The 18790-nt window shown below is 37.4% G+C and overlaps 2 protein-coding genes and 1 pseudogene across 4 annotated transcripts in view; 1 reads left to right on the top strand and 2 right to left on the bottom strand.

The window, feature by feature from the left end:
• The window catches only part of ACSS3 (acyl-CoA synthetase short chain family member 3), a 249175-nt gene extending 244690 nt beyond the window's left edge, over positions 1 to 4485 (top strand). Inside the window, exon 17 of one of the 2 annotated variants that reach the window (XR_014083316.1) lies at positions 3953 to 4076. The gene's annotated coding sequence lies outside the window, so the exon portion shown is untranslated. Of the gene's footprint in view, positions 1 to 3952 lie in introns of both variants that reach the window. The other variant, XM_081594857.1, reaches the window with a different exon arrangement.
• Positions 1 to 18790, bottom strand: part of PPFIA2 (PPFI scaffold protein A2) — a 509952-nt gene that overhangs the window by 66546 nt on the left and 424616 nt on the right. Inside the window, exons 20-22 of the mRNA XM_081594854.1 lie at positions 17543 to 17572; positions 12703 to 12833; positions 10560 to 10714 (exon numbers count right to left, since the gene is read on the bottom strand). Coding sequence (XP_081450980.1) covers positions 10560 to 10714; positions 12703 to 12833; positions 17543 to 17572 — 316 coding nt within the window. The remainder of the gene's footprint in view (positions 1 to 10559; positions 10715 to 12702; positions 12834 to 17542; positions 17573 to 18790) is intronic.
• LOC145546827 (intraflagellar transport protein 22 homolog pseudogene) lies at positions 14836 to 15600 on the bottom strand (annotated as a pseudogene). The gene has a single exon (XR_014083317.1). The product of XR_014083317.1 is annotated as an intraflagellar transport protein 22 homolog pseudogene (transcript).

Below are 18790 nucleotides of genomic sequence, written 5' to 3' on the forward strand. Positions count from 1 at the left end.
CCTTCTGGAACCAAGGTCAGGCAACAAGGTCAGGTTGTTCTGGCCTAGAGCAACCCTACAGGTAAAGTCTCTAGGCTCCCCCAGGAATCCAGAGAACATAAAATACATTACAGAGAATTAGGGAGAAACAGGGACCCAGGTGCACATGGTTTGGTTGTAGTAGGCATCATGCCCAGATGGCACTGCCTTCCTGTCTGGTTCCATCTGAAATGTAACAAAAAATTTGAATGCTTCTAGAGAGTTGACCTGGGGCTTCGCTGGTGGCTCAGTGGTAAAGAATCTGCCTGAAATGCAAGAAACCCAGGTTCGTTCCCTGGGTTGGGAAGATCCCCTGGAGGAGGGCATGGCGACCCACTCTAGTACCCTTGCCTAGAGAAACCCATGGACAGAGGAGCCTGGTGGGCTGCGGTTCATAGGGTCACACAGAGTCGGACACGACTGAAGTGACTCAGCAGCAGCAGAGACTCAACCTACACAGGTACAGTTCTTGGGAAAGGGTGTGCTGCTGGGATAGCATTGTCAGTCCCAAGCTCTCCCAGGCACCAGAGGAAAGTCTTAGAGAATTTCAGGAGAGGTGCTACAAAGTATAAGATTTCCTAAGACCCAGGCTGAGGAATTGACAAAAGGAAGTGCATATGCCTAGATCTTTGGATGGCTTTGTTACTGTTCAGTGGCCAAGCTGTGTCTGACTCTTTGCCACCCAATGAACTGTAGTCTGCCTGGCTCCTCTGTCCGTGGGGTATTCCAGGCAAAAATATTGGAGAGGATTGACATTTTCTTCTCCAGGAGTACTAGATAGAGATATCTGTTCATTGGGATTGTGAAGGCCAATATCTCTGTGTTGTCTGGGCCTTAGACTCCACTGAGTATAATTTATTTCCTGTTGGCACTTGAGGTACAAATCTGTAGGAAATTTGGGCCAAGACCCACATGGCAAGGGCTCTATATCTCTATTTGTCCAGCAGAGTTCTTTGCTATCATATTTAAAAGAAAATCTAATCCCAGAGAGATTAAGACTATAATCTGCAGCTGATCAGTAGTTCCATCTTTCATCTACTTGCTCTCTCTTCGGAATGAATCCATACTACTCATTTTGATTTTAAACACACTTGAATTTATAAATGATGACTTGTTTCATGACTCAGTCTATTAGTTCTCTGGAGAAGGCACCTAGGCACCATGCCTGGCTCCTAAATGGCATGTAATAAATGCATTCATAACTGAACCTGAACACTGCTTTCTACATAAGAAGACCTTTTCATTATGTAGAGCATGACTCATCTCTAATTGATGCTTTGAGAATTTCTATTGTATTTGCTACTTCCATAACATCTAGGAACAATCTGAATTTTGAGATAAAGGCTAGCACAGCGACCCAAATTTTATGTGTAGAAACATGCTTACTAAACACTGTTGCTCCAATGTTGATGTTGCTTCTGCCAATTATTTTCTTATGCTGATTATAATAAATAACAGAAATCAGACCATTATGATATAATACAATCTGACAGATGACCATGAAGAGAATTGCAATGTAGCAGGCAAAAACATGTCTTTGAAATGTATTGCTTCTCATAGGCATTTAAAGGAAATTCGCAAGAGTAGTTTTTATTTTTTTTTTTACTCAATAATATACACATTTTATGTATCTGTAATTAGGGATACTGCCTGTATGGTTTATACGTATTTTTCTGCTTTTACCATTTTCCCACCTGCTAGGGTAATCATGTGTGCTCTGTTCCTTTTTGTTTACAGTCATTATTATTAGGACTCTGAAGACCTGGGTGGGTCTTCTACCTGGCTGTTTCCCAGGTAGTAAATGTGTTAAAATCATGTGGAACAGATGACCTACCAGAGGTAATAAATGTATTTAGCATCACTACCTCTTCACACTCTGTTACCATCTCCCTAGCTGGTTAACTGCCTCTGAAGCATAGCATGGTGTGCGATTGCTCTGACTCCTCACTCTCATTTGTGCTTGGGTACTTGATCCTGGGACCCAGGTCATTTCCTTTGCATGCTGTGCCTCCTTCAGGTTGCTGCCTCCTAATCTATGTATTTCCAGTCTCTCCACAGCTAGACAACTTGATCCTCAACCCTTATCACTTCTTTTGCTTGATAATTTGGTTTCACACTTCACACTCCAGCCTGGTATCTGCTTCCTAACTAACCATATAAAGACCCAGGGTCCTTTCCATCACATCTCCCTGGAGTTTATCCTGTCATGTGGCTTCAGTACTTTTTTTGAGAGATAAGTCTTATTTGAAACTCAAGTTTTATACCTTTTCAATTCTAAAGGAAAACTGCACTTAGATATTCCAAGTAGAATCAAACATATCCAAGGAGGGAAAAAATTAATAATCTGAACACTTTACTGACCTTCTGTCTATATGTTCTATACGAAAGTTTATAATATATTCCGTGATATTGTTTTTACTATTGCCTTGAATTGTTCTTTACCTTTTATGCATTTATGTATAATAGCCTCAAGAAGTTATAAACTTTTTGAAGAAAAAAGTTTAATTTTATTAAGTTTCCAAACATGTTCCATGAGACTATGAGCTGAGTGAAGTACTTTTTGGTGGAAACAGTTCCAACAGTATACTGTCTGGAGCACCAGCCCAGGAAGTGAGAGCTGGGAACCACTGCCAACCCTCCTACCAGCGGCTGCTTTGCCTGGATGATTGTTAAACTCATCTGTTTCCGTATAGTATAGAGTGTGGGTCATCACATGGTCTTTAGATATCTTCTAACTCTAAGAGTCTGTAATTTGAAAAATGCATTTTCATAGTACAACACTCATGTTACATATTTTATAGAAAGAAGAGCTGCTGGGTCTAAGGCTTAAATGTTAGAGCTTCATAGATTCAGGACTACTAGGTTTGAAATAGATCTTAAAGATCATCCTGTCCAACTGCCCTTCCAATTCTTGGACCCCTTTCCACAACAGTTCTTCCTACTATTTACCTAGCTTCTGCTTGATGATCTCCAGTGAATAATAACTCATTATTTCACAAGTCAGTTTGTTTATATATAACTCTGACTCCCCAGTGTTCTCTTTCTTATTGAGATGAAGTTAGTCTTCTAACACTTTGGCTAGAGTTTTGTAGCCTTACTAAACAATGAAAAGGCCGAAGATTCTGCATATAACAAGCTTTTCAAATATTCGTAATCAGCCATCCAGACAGGTCAGCAAAGGGAATAGACGTGCCCTTCTACTTAGCTCCTCCTCACATAATTTCAGTTCTCCTTATCAGCTTAATATTTCCCTCCAAACTTCCTCCAAAGTTATGATATGCCTCTGAAAGTGTAGTTATCAGAGATGGATTCTATTCCCTGGCTCATGTTTTACAATAGAAGAAGACGATGGAAACGTCTTCTTTTATCTCAATACTGTATGTCTATTAACATGTCCTAAATTCATTGACTTATTAACTTTAAAGTTACATGAATATCCAAATTTTTCTTTCAAAAAATGCTCCCAAGAGTTACACTTTTAAAAATAGGATATTTTGGACCTTCCATGTCTCAGGTTTTTGAGGTAATCTTAAAGGAAGAACACTTTTTTTTCTTTCATTTGTGATTTCTTTCCATATCACCAATCCATAAATCAGATCACCGTGCTCTTGACATATTCATGTTCAAGTGATTGAGGGATGTGTTGATCAAAAACAGTGAATCCTCATCAAGCCATTAGAAACCTGGATTCAGCGTGTCATCACTCCACTCATCATCACTATTAAAGGAGCATTATTCACCTGGTTACAAATTCCACCTAATTTTTCCATCACTCAGGCTCCATTTGACATCTTGTATACAGGGCTGCCATGAATCACAGCTCACCCAAATGCCTTTCCTGTTCTATTACTGAGTAACTTTGTTAAAGAAACAAACAGGCTTCATCTGACATGGCTATTTTGAACACAATTTAATTTGCTTTGCTTTGATACAGGTTGATGTCTTTGGATAAAATTAAAAGTCAAGCCAGTCAACATTCCGATTACTGATGCATAATCGTGGATCTTGAGATTTAGAACCTCTGTTCCTGACTGTCTTGAATTCAGACAATGTAGCAGGTAAAGCTCTTTTGGGCCAGAAACATCCAGAAGTGTTTGTTTGTTTTTTAAATGAAAGGTTGTCTATGTTTATATACTATCCACCTTGCTAAATTCAGGGTTCTTTGATGTCAGTGCCATGCTTTCACCATTTTCCTAAAGTCCATAATCAGTACTCTGTACTTCACACTGGCTCATCATATGCTATTCATTCAAAATAGCAGTAAATAAATGACTTTGGATGATCAACATTCTAACTGCCCCCATCCATCAAAATATCAATTCTCTTGGGCTTCCATGTCCTCTTGTTAATGCCTCTATTCTGGTTGAAGTTTTGCTTTTCAAGTAAGAAGATAGAGGCAAAAGTGTTTTGGAATATTTGCACTTATTTGCATATTTTGTTCAAATACATTAAATCTTTGTTTTATTCATTTTCTTTAAACTTTGAAATAACTAAACAAAAATAATAAAAATAAGAATTTTACAATTCCCCTTTTGACCTGGGCAGATTTTTCAATTATCACTTTATTTTGGTTGGTGCCTTTTTGGATACTCTTCTTACTTATCTATGACATTCAACTATATCTGTCATTCACATAGATACAACTTTTGTAAAAAATCTTTTAGAATCTGTTTTTAGGAAGAGGTCACCTATTTTAGATATACTGCTTAAGTTTACATCATCATAAATATAATTATGAATTTGTTACAATCCTCAAATTTCTTTGTTGTTCTCTAGCTTTGATGTCCTAACCAGTCTTCCACGTTGGTTAAGATTGAACTTGTTTAAAAAAGAAAACTACAGGCCAATATCACTGATGAACATAGATGCAAAAATCCTTAATAAAATTCTAGCAAACAGAATCCAACATCATATTAAAAAGATCATACATCATGACCAAGTGGGCTTTATCCCAGGAATGCAAGGTTTTTTTAACATCCGCAAATCAATCAATGTAATACACCACATTAACAAATTGAAAGAAAAAAAACCATATGGTTATCTCAATAGATGCAGAAAAAGCCTTTGACAAAATTCAGCATCCATTTATGATAAAAACCCTCCAGAAAGCAGGAATAGAAGGAACATATCTCAACATAATAAAAGCTATATATGACAAACCCACAGCAAACATTATCCTCAATGGTGAAAAATTGAAAGCATTTCCCCTAAAGTCAGGAACAAGGCAAGGATGCCCACTCTCACCACTACTATTCAACATAGTTTTGGAAGTTTTGGCCACAGCAATCAGAGCTGAAAAAGAAATAAAAGGAATACAGATAGGAAAAGAAGAAGTAAAACTCTCACTGTTTGCAGATGACATGATCCTCTACATAGAAAACCCTAAAGACTCTACTAGAAAATTACTAGAGTTAATCAATGAATATAGTAAAGTTGCAGGATATAAAATTAACACACAGAAATCCCTAGCATTCCTATACTCCAATAATGAGAAAACAGAAAGAGAAATTAAGGAAACAATACCATTCACCATTGCAACAAAAAGAATAAAATACTTAGGAATATATCTACCTAAAGAAACAAAAGACCTATATATAGAAAACTATAAAACACTGATGAAAGAAATCAAAGAGGACACAAACAGATGGAGAAATATACCGTGTTCATGGATTGGAAGAATTAATATAGTGAAAATGAGTATACTACCCAAAGCAATCTATAGATTCAATGCAATCCCTATCAAGCTACCAATGGTATTTTTCACAGAACTAGAACAAATCGTCTCACAATTTGTATGGAAATATAAGAAACCTCGAATAGCCAAAGCAATCTTGAGGAAGAAGAATGGAACTGGAGGAATCAACCTGCCTGACTTCAGGCTCTACTACAAAGCCACAGTCATCAAGACAGTATGGTACTGGCACAAAGCTAGAAATATAGATCAATGGAACAAAATAGAAAGCCCAGAGATAAACCCACGCACATATGGACACCTTATCTTCAACAAAGGAGGGAAGAATATACAATGGAGAAAAGACAATCTCTTTAACAAGTGGTGCTGGGAAAACTGGTCAACCACTTGTAAAAGAATGAAACTAGAACACTTCCTAACACCATACACAAAAATAAACTCAAAATGGATTAAAGATCTAAACGTAAGACCAGAAACTATAAAACTCCTAGAGGAAAATATAGGCAAAACACTCTCCGACATAAATCACAGCAGGATCCTCCATGACCCACCTCCCAGAATATTGGAAATAAAAGCAAAAATAAACAAATGGGACCTAATTAAAATTAAAAGCTTTTGCACAACAAAGGAAACTATAAGCAAGGTGAAAAGACAGCCTTCAGAATGGGAGAAAATAATAGCAAACGAAGCAACAGATAAACAATTAATCTCACAACAATACAGTATACTAATGCATATATATGGAATTTGAAAGATGGTAACGATAACCCTATATGCGAGACAGAATAAGAGACACAGATGCATAGAACAATTTTATGGACTCTGAGGGAGAAGGTGAGGGTGGGACGTTCTGGGAGAATAGCATTGAAACATGTATATTATCATATGTGAAACAGAACACCATTCCATGTTCGATGCATGAGACAAGGGCTCAGGGCCGGGGCAATGGGATGACCCAGAGGGATGGGATGGGGAGGGAGGTGGGTGGGGGGTCCAGGAAGGGGAACACATGTAAACCCATGGCTGATTCATGTCAATGTATGGCAAAAACTATTACAATATTGTAAAGTAATTAGCCCCCAACTAAAATAAATAAATTTATATATAAAAAAAAAAGATTGAACTTGTTTCTAGAATTTTATGTGCAGAAGTCAGGATATGGAAGGCTGTAATGTGACTGACAGATGAGGAAGAAAAAACTCACTTAAGCGTGGATGATATGGGTAGAGAAAAATAAGAATATTTAGGGAAGATGGCGGGATCAAGTAATGACTTTTAAAAGGAAGGTTAGATATCTCACACACTAGTAAAGTAATGCTTAAAATTCTCCAAGCCAGGCTTCAGCAATATGTGAACGTGAACTTCCAGATGTTCAAGCTGGTTTCAGAAAAGGCAAAGGAACCAGAGATCAAATTGCCAACATCCGCTGGATCATCGAAAAAGCAAGAGAGTTCCGGAGAAACATCTATTTCTGCTTTATTGACTATGCCAAAGCCTTTGACTGTGTGGATCACAATAAACTGTGGAAAATTCTGAAAGAGATGGGAATACCAGACCACCTGACCTGTCTCTTGAGAAACCTGTATGCAGGTCAGGAAGCAACAGTTACAACTGGACATGGAACAAAAGACTGATTCCAAATAGGAAAAGGAGTACATCAAGGCTGTATATTGTCACTCTGCTTATTTAACTTATATGCAGAGTACATCATGAGAAATGCTGGGCTGGAAGAAGCACAAGCTGGAATCAAGATTGCCTGGAGAAATATCAATAACCTCAGATATGCAGATGACACCACCCTTATGGCAGAAAGCGAAGAAGAACTAAAGAGCCTCTTGATGAAAGTGAAAGAGGAGACTGAAAAAGTTGGCTTAAAGCTCAACGTTCAGAAAACTAAGATCACGGCATCTGGTCCCATCACTTCTTAGGAAATAGATGGGGAAACAGTGTCAGACTTTATTTTTTGGGGGCTCCAAGATCACTGCAGATGGTGATTGCAGCCATGAAATTAAAAGACGCTTACTTCTTGGAAGGTAAGTTATGACCAACCTTGATAGCATATTTAAGAGCAGAGACATTACTTTGCCAACAAAGGTCCGTCTAGTCAAGCCTATGGTTTTTCCGGTGGTCATGTATGGATGTGAGAGTTGGATGGTGAAGAAAGCTGAGCACTGAAGAATTGATGCTTTTGAACTGCTGTGTTGGAGAATACTCTTCAGAGCCCCTTGGACTGTAAGAAGGTCCAACCAGTCCATCCTAAAGGAGATTAGTCCTGGGTGTTCACTGGAAAGACTGATGTTGAAACTGAAACTCCACTACTTTCGCCACCTGATGCGAAGAGCTGACTCGTTGGAAAAGACCCTGATGTTGGGAAGGATTGAGGGCGGGAGGAGAAGGGGACGACAGAGGATGAGATGGCTGGAAGGCATCACCGACTCGATGGACACGGGTTTGGGTAGACTCCGGAAGTTGGTGATGGACAGAGAGGCCTGGCGTCACAAAGGGTTGGACACGACTGAGTGACTGAACTGAACTGATGAGCTAAACTCTTCAAGAGTTCTAAGTCCTGGGACATGGTCCAAAACTTCAAATTTGGTTCTCTGACACCATCATCCCTCTACCATGTTACTTTTCATGGCATCATCTTCTAGCTGCTATTTCTATTTTCATTGATAAAAGAAAGAATATTGGCACAGTGCTCCCATGTCTGAATTTTGTAGATCAAGTTATTGAAATCATGATCATTAGAGATGTTTCCCTAATTCCTTCTAATGTATGAATCAGCAGCACTACGTGGCAACCCCTGGATTTGGTTAAGCTTGCACGGTCTTCCGCTCACAAGGTGGATGCCCATTTTTTAGGACAAAAGTAAACATGAGTCTACATTCCTCAGCCAAAGCACTAGGTGGCACCAGGTACCATTTCTTCAGGAAAACAAAACAAAACAAAACATGATTTACTGAAACTTGTGCCTGTGTTTTCTTATTTTCCTAAGTATTATATCCAATAAAGACCTTTCTTTTTGGTTTCTACAGGGACTTTGTTTCACTCTCAGTGTAGCTTTTCTATAGCTCCTTAAGTATAGATTTTTCTCTTTGTCTTCCTCGTCAGCGGTGTAGTTCTTACTCTGCTACTGTCACTAGCTTTGTTTATACTCTATTGTTCTACACAGAATAGAACTGATGAGCTACAAAAAAACAAAATTGCTCAGAACTCAGAAATCTTCTCAGGTCTACAGTGTGATCTTGAAAAACCATTGCTATTTTCTGATTTGGATGGAGTTGATAAGAATATAATTGTAACTGATTCTCTTCTCATCTCATCTGTTCTAACACAGAGGCACACGGTCACTGAAAATGAGTAAAAAGGCTGTTTCTAGAAGCTTTTACATTTTTGTAGGCTTTAAATTATATCCTAGATATCTTGATTTTGACTATAAATAGTTGTCAAGGGAAACAGATTTTAAAATAATGTCTTGGTGTGCACATTTTATATCCTCCAAATAACCACATTCTTTTAGCCTAAAAGGGTCCTTTCCTGAGAAAGAGAAACCCAAGGAACATTTTGTTCTTCTGTTGAGTAACACTCAGTCACAGAGCTGACTGCCTGTATGTTACGGAAATGTGTTTCCTATGGCTTCTGATGTTTTTTATGGGTTTCACACTGTGGAACTTGGGAAAGGTATTTTTAAATAATACTACAGTTATAAATCTGCAAATATGAACACAATTCTCAGAAATTCTTGTAGTGCCAGGGCAGTAAGCTAATTCTGGGGGATGGGACATTATTTGTGAATAATCATTCCTTTATTTGAGAACTCAAAATGAGTACTAAGAAAGGGTGGGCCACATTCTGTTCATCACTTACCATCAGAAGCAGGAGCTAAATTTTTTTTCTAAATCTTTTTCTCTGTAATTTAACTCTAGTTCTGAATTCAACAGAATGAGAAGAGCAGGAGAAAAGTAAAGGCAAGCACAAATAAGCAGGATAATGAAAAGGATTTCAGGAGAAAAATTCAGTATGTAAAATGACATCAAAGGAAAAAAAAAGCCACCAAGAGTATATATCATCTTTTAGAAAATACAATTCACATATTCTTTTTGTTTCAGACTATATCTATTTATTTATCTACCTATCTATCCATCCATCTATTTATCAACCTATCTATATATTTATATATTTACCTAGGGTCATTTCAGATGTACTGCTCTATATTTTATTCAGTTAGTCACTGAGAATAATTCTAATGCAACTCCTATTACCCTTTCCTCTGTCTCCCCATCTATATGCTAGAGTTTGTTAATACAAAGTTGTGATACTTTAAAACAAAGAAACCTTACCTTTTACATCTAGGCCCTTTAAATGCTTTATTTTGACTTAAAAAGAGCTATTTTGGATTTTTTGTAGGTTTCTTAATTTTTTCAGCAGAAAAACTTCTAAAATTCACACTGTTATGTTGTTATATACATATATGCAGTGTGCTCAATGGTTTCAAGCTGGTTTTGAAACATGGCGTTGGACGAATATTTCAGTTTAGCAAATTATTAATACATTGCTTACTCATCAATAAACAAGGATGACACTAGTAACCCCTGTCTTGAGTCCTTGTATCTATCACAGTGTTAAAATTACCTATATTCTAGGTATTATTATTAACAGAAAAATCACAAGGATTGGAAGTTTTATAATATCTTCCTTTGAAACTTTTACCAAGCATTATTCAGCTAAATCGGTTACAAAGATGATTAAAATAGCAGTTTATCAGGTAGGGGAAATAAGATGAAAGATAGATGGGTATTAAGAAGTAAGGAAAACGAGTGGCAGTGGAAAGTCAAACATGCATACTTACGGAGTTGCCCAAGACGAGCCTTTTCTTTTTTACCAAACAAACGTCCTATTGAAGACTTGATTCCTTTCTTCTTGGGGGCTTTGTGAAGAGAGTCTTGGCTGCTGTTGGCACTGCCAAGCCCAAGGCTTTCGGGCTCAAGGGAGGCAGATAAACTACTGCAAAGATAAAAGAGGGAAAACTGCTTGCTTTGGTGCAACATTCACAAGGTACACAAGACAATTGTCACAAGACAATTCTGCAACATCCACAAGGTGTGTGCGTGCTAAGTCACTTCAGTCGTGTCTGACTCTTTGCGAGCCCATGGACTGTAGCCCGCCAGGCTCCTCTGTCCATGGGATTCTCCAGGCAAGAATACTGGAGTGGGTTGCCATGCCCTCCAGGGGATCTTCCACAGGGTACACAAGACCTCATTCCTTGATAAAGGTACAAAAGGAGGAACAAGTACACCCGAATAGTACTTTCTCCTTTCTTCCCATGTTTCTTCTTAAGCACATTAAAGTATGATTTCCTCAGCCTTAGGACCCTAAGCCTCCAAATTTTCTCTAGCAAATATTTGTTTCCTAGTATTTTTTCCTTATTTTTCATACACTATCAAACCAATCAGTGAACATAGATTGGTTTATTAAGTTCATGTGAAGTGATCTTCTATAATTTAGTCCTTGACCCTTTACATATTTCTTTCTTGCAGTTTATTTTTTATCTTTAACATAATGACCTATGACAAGAAATTTAAATGTAACTAATGAAGTTTATGCTTGTATTCTAGCCCATGGTTTAACTGGATTTTTCTCTTGCTATCTTTCTCAGTTTTGGTGCTTAATTTGTTGAATTTTAAATAATCTGGGTGAGATTTTGAAGTAACAAATCATATACCCTAGTGATCACTGTATATTTTCCTTAAAGTTCTCAGGTCTTCTTGTAGGTACGTGATAAGCTGAAATGATTTCCAAGAAAGCTGATCTAGGTTCCATTCCTGGTCAATGCACTTTTAATAGGATAGGTTTGATGATACTGTTATCATTTTTATAGCTGTTAATTTGACAGTATCATGATGAATTATTTAACTGACTTATTCATCTTAATTAATCTGAGTTCAGGAAGACAGTAAGGAATCTGCCTGCAGTGCAGGAGATGCCGGTTCAATCCCTGGATCAAGACGATCTACTGGAGAAGGGAATAGTAACCCACTCCAGTATTCTTTCCTGGAGAATTCCATGGACAAAGGATCCTGGCAGGCTACTGTCCATGGATCGCAAAGAGTCAGACACGACTGAGTGACTAACACACACAACTCACTAAGTATAAATTTTGAACCTGGAGTAATTTTTCACTTTAGGAAATAAAAATAAAACAAAGAAAAAAATGTTTGATATCACAAAAAACTCTGTTTTCAGAAATGTGTATTGTAAAACACGTATTATTTAGAAGATAGATTCTTACTTAAATCATTAAGTCGTTATATTCAGTTATATCAATTCCATGTTCAGAGATGCTATAAATGATGACAGTGAAAGAACATGCATTTAAGATGTAAACTGTATGCTTAGATTGATTTATTTATGGCATTAGTTATTATAGAAATCTGCTTTAATTTTTAGGCAGATGGAAAGGACAGTATGAAGAGTTGCTATGACAAATAGGGTATTTTCCCATGTAAACTTATCTTTTCTTTTAATATTTCAGGTTTTTTTTTTTTCCTTTTCTAAGGAGGAGCTTTATAGCTGGCAGTAGCAGCACCCACAGGGTGATTTACATACCTGTCTGTTAAAAGTAGCTGGGGTACAATCATGGACTTTTAAGATCTTAATTATCTTTACACTAGAAGCCAAGCTTATAGTCTTGTCTTGGAATCTCTTTAGTTTTTGGTAACTATTCCCAACCAGTACTTCCTATATTTTGACTCCATTTTAGTAGAGAAAGGCTATTCTCAAAATATTGACTAGTAAGAAGATAAAAAAATATACAGTTAATTCTAAAAATGAAAATTTGATCTTTTTCACAAGTGATATTGTGAAGAGGGAGCAGGAGAATTACATCTCAAATGAAAAACTTTATATAAATTTTAAGCAGTCTGATAACACTAAGAAGAAGAATATATTTGGAAGGAGGACATACAATGTGCAGTGTGCTGGGAAGGTCATACCTTCGGGCATCATTGTGGTAGGAGGAAGGGAGGGTGTGCGTCATCCTGATGGCTCTCGGGGTAGGGGGAGGAGAAGTTTCACATTTAATTGTTGCTTTATCCTCTCGACCATCTTCTTCTACTACTGCAATCTGGAAACAAAAAAATACACCAGATTCACTTTTCTAAATTTTAACTGAAACTGATGAAAATACAGACTCATTAAAGCAAGGCTATTTGAGTAATTCTAACACAAAAGCAAAACAAGAAATTTAGGGCATATAAGTCTTACACATAAAAACTCACATTCTTAAAGAGTAGGAATTTCATAACTATTTAAAAGTTAAGAGACTCCAGTTAAAACACACACACACATAAATGGCCTTACTATATAAAAATATTATCTAAGTGTAAATAAATACCATACATCAATATCCAGGGACTATGGAAAAGCTATCTTAGAATCCATTAAATATACCAGAATGTAAAAGCTTTACAAAGTTATTGAACACATATTTGAACTAATTCACTAAAACTATGCGTAGTCAGGTTATCATACCACGGACATCTTTTAAGTGGGAGATTTTTGAAGTGAGAATTTGACAAAATAAAATGTTATCAGATAGGGTGTTTTAAATCAGGCTAATTAAATGTGTTCCCAGATATTTAAAAAAGAGCTGCAGTTTATAAGAAAAAAACTTTCTTTTTAAAGTGAGAATAATAAAAGGTAAGAATGGAATTTTTGCAAATTGTTTAATTTCACTACTTCCCATGGGAAAATTGAGAAAGGCATACAGATCACCATAAGCAGATGGGATGAAAAGGATTTTTTTAAAGAATTTAGTTCCAAGTCCAGAACAATTCAAGATACCATAAATTTTGCCAGAGATGGATACAAGGAACTGTATTAAAATAAGACTTTTCAACAACCAATTGAATTGTACAATAAAGATTTTTAAAAACAATGCTGCATTTTTCATAGTACCATTGTGCATTAAACCATAGATATATATGGAGAGAGAGAGAGAGATTGTGGAAAGCATAGCTAAAAGATGTATGGTTCTAGATGTTCTGATGAAGAAATATCTCAGTATGGCTACAACAAAAAGTTCAAAACTATGTTCTCGTGTTTTGTCTATAAAATGTCTTGCTAGTTTCTTTACATTAAGCTGTTATACATAAATGTGTTTATATATGATACTTTATGTATTGGAGAAACTTAATAAAATTGCCAGTCTGGGCTCTTGTCATCCAAACCTAGGTTACTTTTAACAGCAGAGTGCCTGTGTCCTCAGTCGCTGCAGTCGTGTCCGACTCTTTGCAACACTATGGGCTGTAGCTCGCCAGGCTCCTCTGTTCATGGTATTCTCCAGGCACAAATACTGGAGTGGGTTGTCATCTGTTGTTCCAGGGGATCTTCCTGACCTGGAATCAAACACTCATCTATCTCCTTCTCCTGCATTGCAGGCAGATTCTTTACCACTGAGCCACCTGAGAAGCCCTTAACAGGATAAACGATCTTAATAAGATCTCTTTTCTCCATTTCAATGAATATAGCGCTATTAAGAGAATCTTTTTCAAGAACTGCTTTCAGCATAATGTTGATACTATGGAAAACCCTTTCTAAACTCACATCTCATCTAAACTTGTAAAGCGTATTTCCAAACTCTTCCTAATACATATTTATGTTTTCACAGTTCCATTATTTTACCAAGATTGTTTTCCACAATTGTTTCTGGAAGCCTGATTATTTCTGTTTCCAGGCTTTTTCTCTGAAACACCCTCTTATAAAACACCTTCTTCTCTCCAGATGGCAGGTCAACTAGGCCAACTTTCAAAATATCAGCTCTTAAAAACATCATACACAAACCCTTTTGCTGAATAATACTTAAATCTCACACTATATAAATAAAGTGAAGGAGAAAGACTTCAGAATCAGAGATAGATTTGAATTTTGACTTCACTTATTTATTGAGTGACATGTACTAATTACTTATCTACTCTAAGATTAAATTTCCTTATCAATAAAATAGAAGTGACTATACTCAGTGTAATTTCTTTTGAAGTGCAAATTAAATCATGCATATAACTCCTTACCCTGATATACAATAAATGTTAAGAGTTTGTGGTTTTCTTTCTATAACCTACTTTTTTTTTTTTTACAATTCCACAACTTTAATGACATGACATATGGAAGAAGGCAAAAAAAAAAAAAGAGAAACCACCTCGGTTTTTCAGCTCTTTGGAGAGATATGGGGCAAAGGAATCAGAATTCAACAATAGATTTTCTCAGCTGAACTAAAGATAGGGAATAGATGGTAGGGAGTCAACTCCCTGGCTGACTGGTCTTTGGGGCAAATAAGGAAAATGCCTTCTACAGCCAAAGGGTGATGAGAACCTTCTTAGGTGGATGGACTTCAGGCTCTGCACTGACATTAACTTCATTTGGGATGTGGAAGCATCCATATGAAGGCTGGTCAGGTAATAATGGACATCTCCTCCTGCTCTCTGCTCTCGGACACTGAGTTGATTATGCTTCTTAGATACTTGATGAATTCCATCCGGATCTCTTCCGGGTCGTCCTCAAGATTCCAGTGCACCAGCTTCAGCTTGTTCAAGGGTGGTGCCGAAGCTGGGTTTTCTTTGTCATTTCCGGAGCCTGGTTTGTGGTGTGCAATTAACAGACACTGAGTATTCTGTGAGAACTGCTGCTGGATGAAGCAGGAACACCACATCTCAATTGCCTTCAGGTGACTTAGGATGCAGGCGTTGAATACGATCACCGCCCCGTGAGTGTCCTTCACCAGGGCTGGCCAGCAAGACTCGGACTTTGGATCACCGCCACAATCCCAGAGCTCAAATTCACACCCCATGCCTTTGTTGTTGCTGGTAACATGTGGGTTCTCGAATTCCAGGATCCTCACTCCTTAGGTTGGGTTATATTCAGTGATGTCAGAAAATTCTGTCCGAAAGTTGGCCAAAATGGTTTTCCCACTCTCGCAGGGCCCCCTAAGGAGGATCCTGCCTTTCAGCAGCTCAGTCCCGGGCCCACGCAGGCGCCGCTTGAGCCCGCGCCGTAGTCTTCGCAGAGCAGAAGTCACCGCACTATAACCTACCTTTCTTACCAATCAGCTCTCTATTCCCTAAATTCCCTGAGGCTTTATTTCTGCACAAGATCTTCTTTTACATTTTTTTCCCTCTTATACACACTGAAATTATTTCACATATCATATACTCAGATTTCTTCCTGTATTTCCAGTATAATATTTTAAGTGGTGAAGGAAGTCAAAGACAAATGGTAATAACATTATGTGTGATAAATTTGGCAGTTGAGAACTAACTGATAGTGTCAAAGAGAAGATACTAAAAGAAGATAGACGATGGAAAATAAAAAGAAAATTCAATCAATCTAGGTCATGTAAGCATAATTTGGATTCCCTTAATTAAAAAAAAGAGTTCCCTAGTTCCAGAAGTATTTGGGCATAGGCTGACTATCACATCTTGAAGATGCTGAAACATAGATTTATTTATGCATTGGATAGTAGGTTGAATCTTTAAAATTTGTCCCATCTCATTTCCTGAATCTGAGCTCTGCCACTCCCACTTATCTAACACAATGTTATTTTGTGAATCAGAACTTTATTCCATTTTGCTTCCAATCCAGGGATTGAACCCAGGTCTCCTGCATTGTGGGCAGATTCTTTACCAGCTGAGCCACAAGGGAAGCCTGTTTCCTACAGCCAAGATTTATTCTCTTGACTTCATTCTAAACAGGAAAATAGTATCTGGAGCCATGCTGAGAATGCCCCTCCCTGGGCTAGCTAATTCCTAAAGATAGCAAACTATGTTCCTGGAGTGTGCCTTCCATATGCAGACCAAACATTCTAGATTGGTATCCCAAATCATCTTTTCTATCTGGCTCTTGCACTCTGATTGTGGTTTAGTCACTAAGTTGTGTCTGACTTTTGCAAACCCCTGTACTGCAGCCTGCCAGGCTCCTCTGTCCATGGGATTTCTCAGGCCAGAATACTGGCGTGGGTTGCCATTCCCTTCTCCTGACCCAGGTCTCCTGAACTGCAGGCGGATTTGTGCATTGCAGGCAGATTCTTTACCAGCTGAGTTATGAGGGAAGCCCTTACCCTCTAGGAGGCACTATTCCTCTGCCTTAATCATCACAGGCCAGGTGTCAGACAACTAGAGATAGACCCTAGACCCTATGACCCACTGAAATTATTCAAACTAGTCAATGCTAAGCCTGCTTACCTTACCTTCACAATAAACATTTCCTGCCCATGGTTTCTCCTCACACTTTCTGAGTCCCGACCTCGTGCCTCCCCTTGGCCAGGCATAGCATGGCATGCTCGGGCTCTTGGGAAGTATGAGTAAGAAGCTATCTTTTATTGGCAATTTTTTCTTGATTTGCTTGTCTTATATAACTAAGTAAACTCTGGGAGATAGTGAAGGACAGCAAAGCCTGGTGTGCTGCAGTTCATGAGGTCACAAAGAATCTGACACGACTTAGTGACTGAACAACAACAATGTTAAAACCTACATTTTAAAACAAGCATCACTGTTCTAGTATCAACAGTAAACTATCTAATTCTACCAAAAGAGGTCTAAAAATTCTGTGGAAAATCAGGATAATTTAGTCTCCACAGTCTAAACATTATCCTAGATAGTACAAACAATTTTATCTTTAGATATTTGCTCTTATGATTGCATTTAAGTAATTCAAAACCACTTAAATACTTTTAATATTTTTATGTTAATAAAATGCTTCAATTATCAGAAAGATAATTTTAAATCTTTCATAGAAAAAACAATGTTCAATTAGTAATCATATCAAAGAAAAGTACAGTACCTTTCTCCGATGTTTCCTTAGATCACTTGGCTATGATTGGCAGTAATAAAAACAACACAAAACAGAACCAATTAATGATTATCATTTGACCATGTTACAAATTTAAGTAGTAGCTATAATTTAACTTTCTTTTTTTAAAATTTCATTCCATTCTTTTCAAAATAAATGTCTTTTAATCACTATAAAAGCATTCCTCCAGGGAGCTATTTTCAAGAGGAAACTTCCTAGATGGCATGGTAGAGGGGCAGGTCTTCATGAAGGGATCATGTGTACATGCCTGAAACGTGAGATATGAGACATGGACCTTAGGGAATATAAAACATATATGAAGTAAACATGAGACTATATCCTCCCAAGGAAATATAGATGGGAGTGAAGAAGATTATGTGTAAAGGAAGAACCAGTGCACACACAAGTATAGTTTATAAACATCCCCTTTTATCTTGCCTTTTCACTTTCATGCATTGGAGAAGGAAATGGCAACCCACTCCAGTGTTCTTGCCTGGAGAGTCCCAGGGATGGGGGAGCCTGGTGGGCTGCCGTCTATGGGGTTGCACAGAGTCAGACATGATTGAAGTGACTTAGCAGCAGCAGCAGCATGCAGGGCCTTGGACCTCCTTTAGGCAGATATGCTATTCCTACGTGATCTCAAACTTCCTGACATCTGAAATACTGAAAGCTTCTGCTTTCTCAGATGCTATTTCCCAAATACCGAAAACTTTGGCTTCAGTACAGCGTATATCTGGGGCTGCTGTTTTCTTCATAGTGCTCTCTTACAGAATTAAAAAAAATAAAAACGTTATTTCCTTATGATCTCAGATAAAACTTATTCACTTAATATTTGTTAATTTTTCTTATGTAAGGAAAACACTTCGTTAAACGATTTCATTATACTTTACATTTCTGTTGCTATTGAAAAATGGATTGATTTACCTCGTTCAATATTCTAAATAACAAGATACAACTAATGTTATTTATGCCTCTGGATTTGTGGTGAGGTAAAGGTAGATATAAATAAGTTTTATTACCAGGACAAATAGTTATGTTTGCTAAATATGTAAATATAAACAATATGAGTGAATACAATGTCTTTTCAATCTCTGCTTGTCTGTCCCTAAAATTTCAAATTTTGCTTTGATTTCAAATTTATCTTCAAACATGAATTACATCCAACAAAATTATTTTTTTCTCCAATGTTTTCTACAGGTAAAGGAAAACCTGTCTTTCACCATAACAATAATGAATTTG

This window comes from Giraffa tippelskirchi, chromosome 4 (assembly GCF_054371585.1).
Source record: "Giraffa tippelskirchi isolate mGirTip1 chromosome 4, T2T-mGirTip1v1.2.pri, whole genome shotgun sequence".
Taxonomy (NCBI): Eukaryota; Metazoa; Chordata; class Mammalia; order Artiodactyla; family Giraffidae; genus Giraffa; species Giraffa tippelskirchi.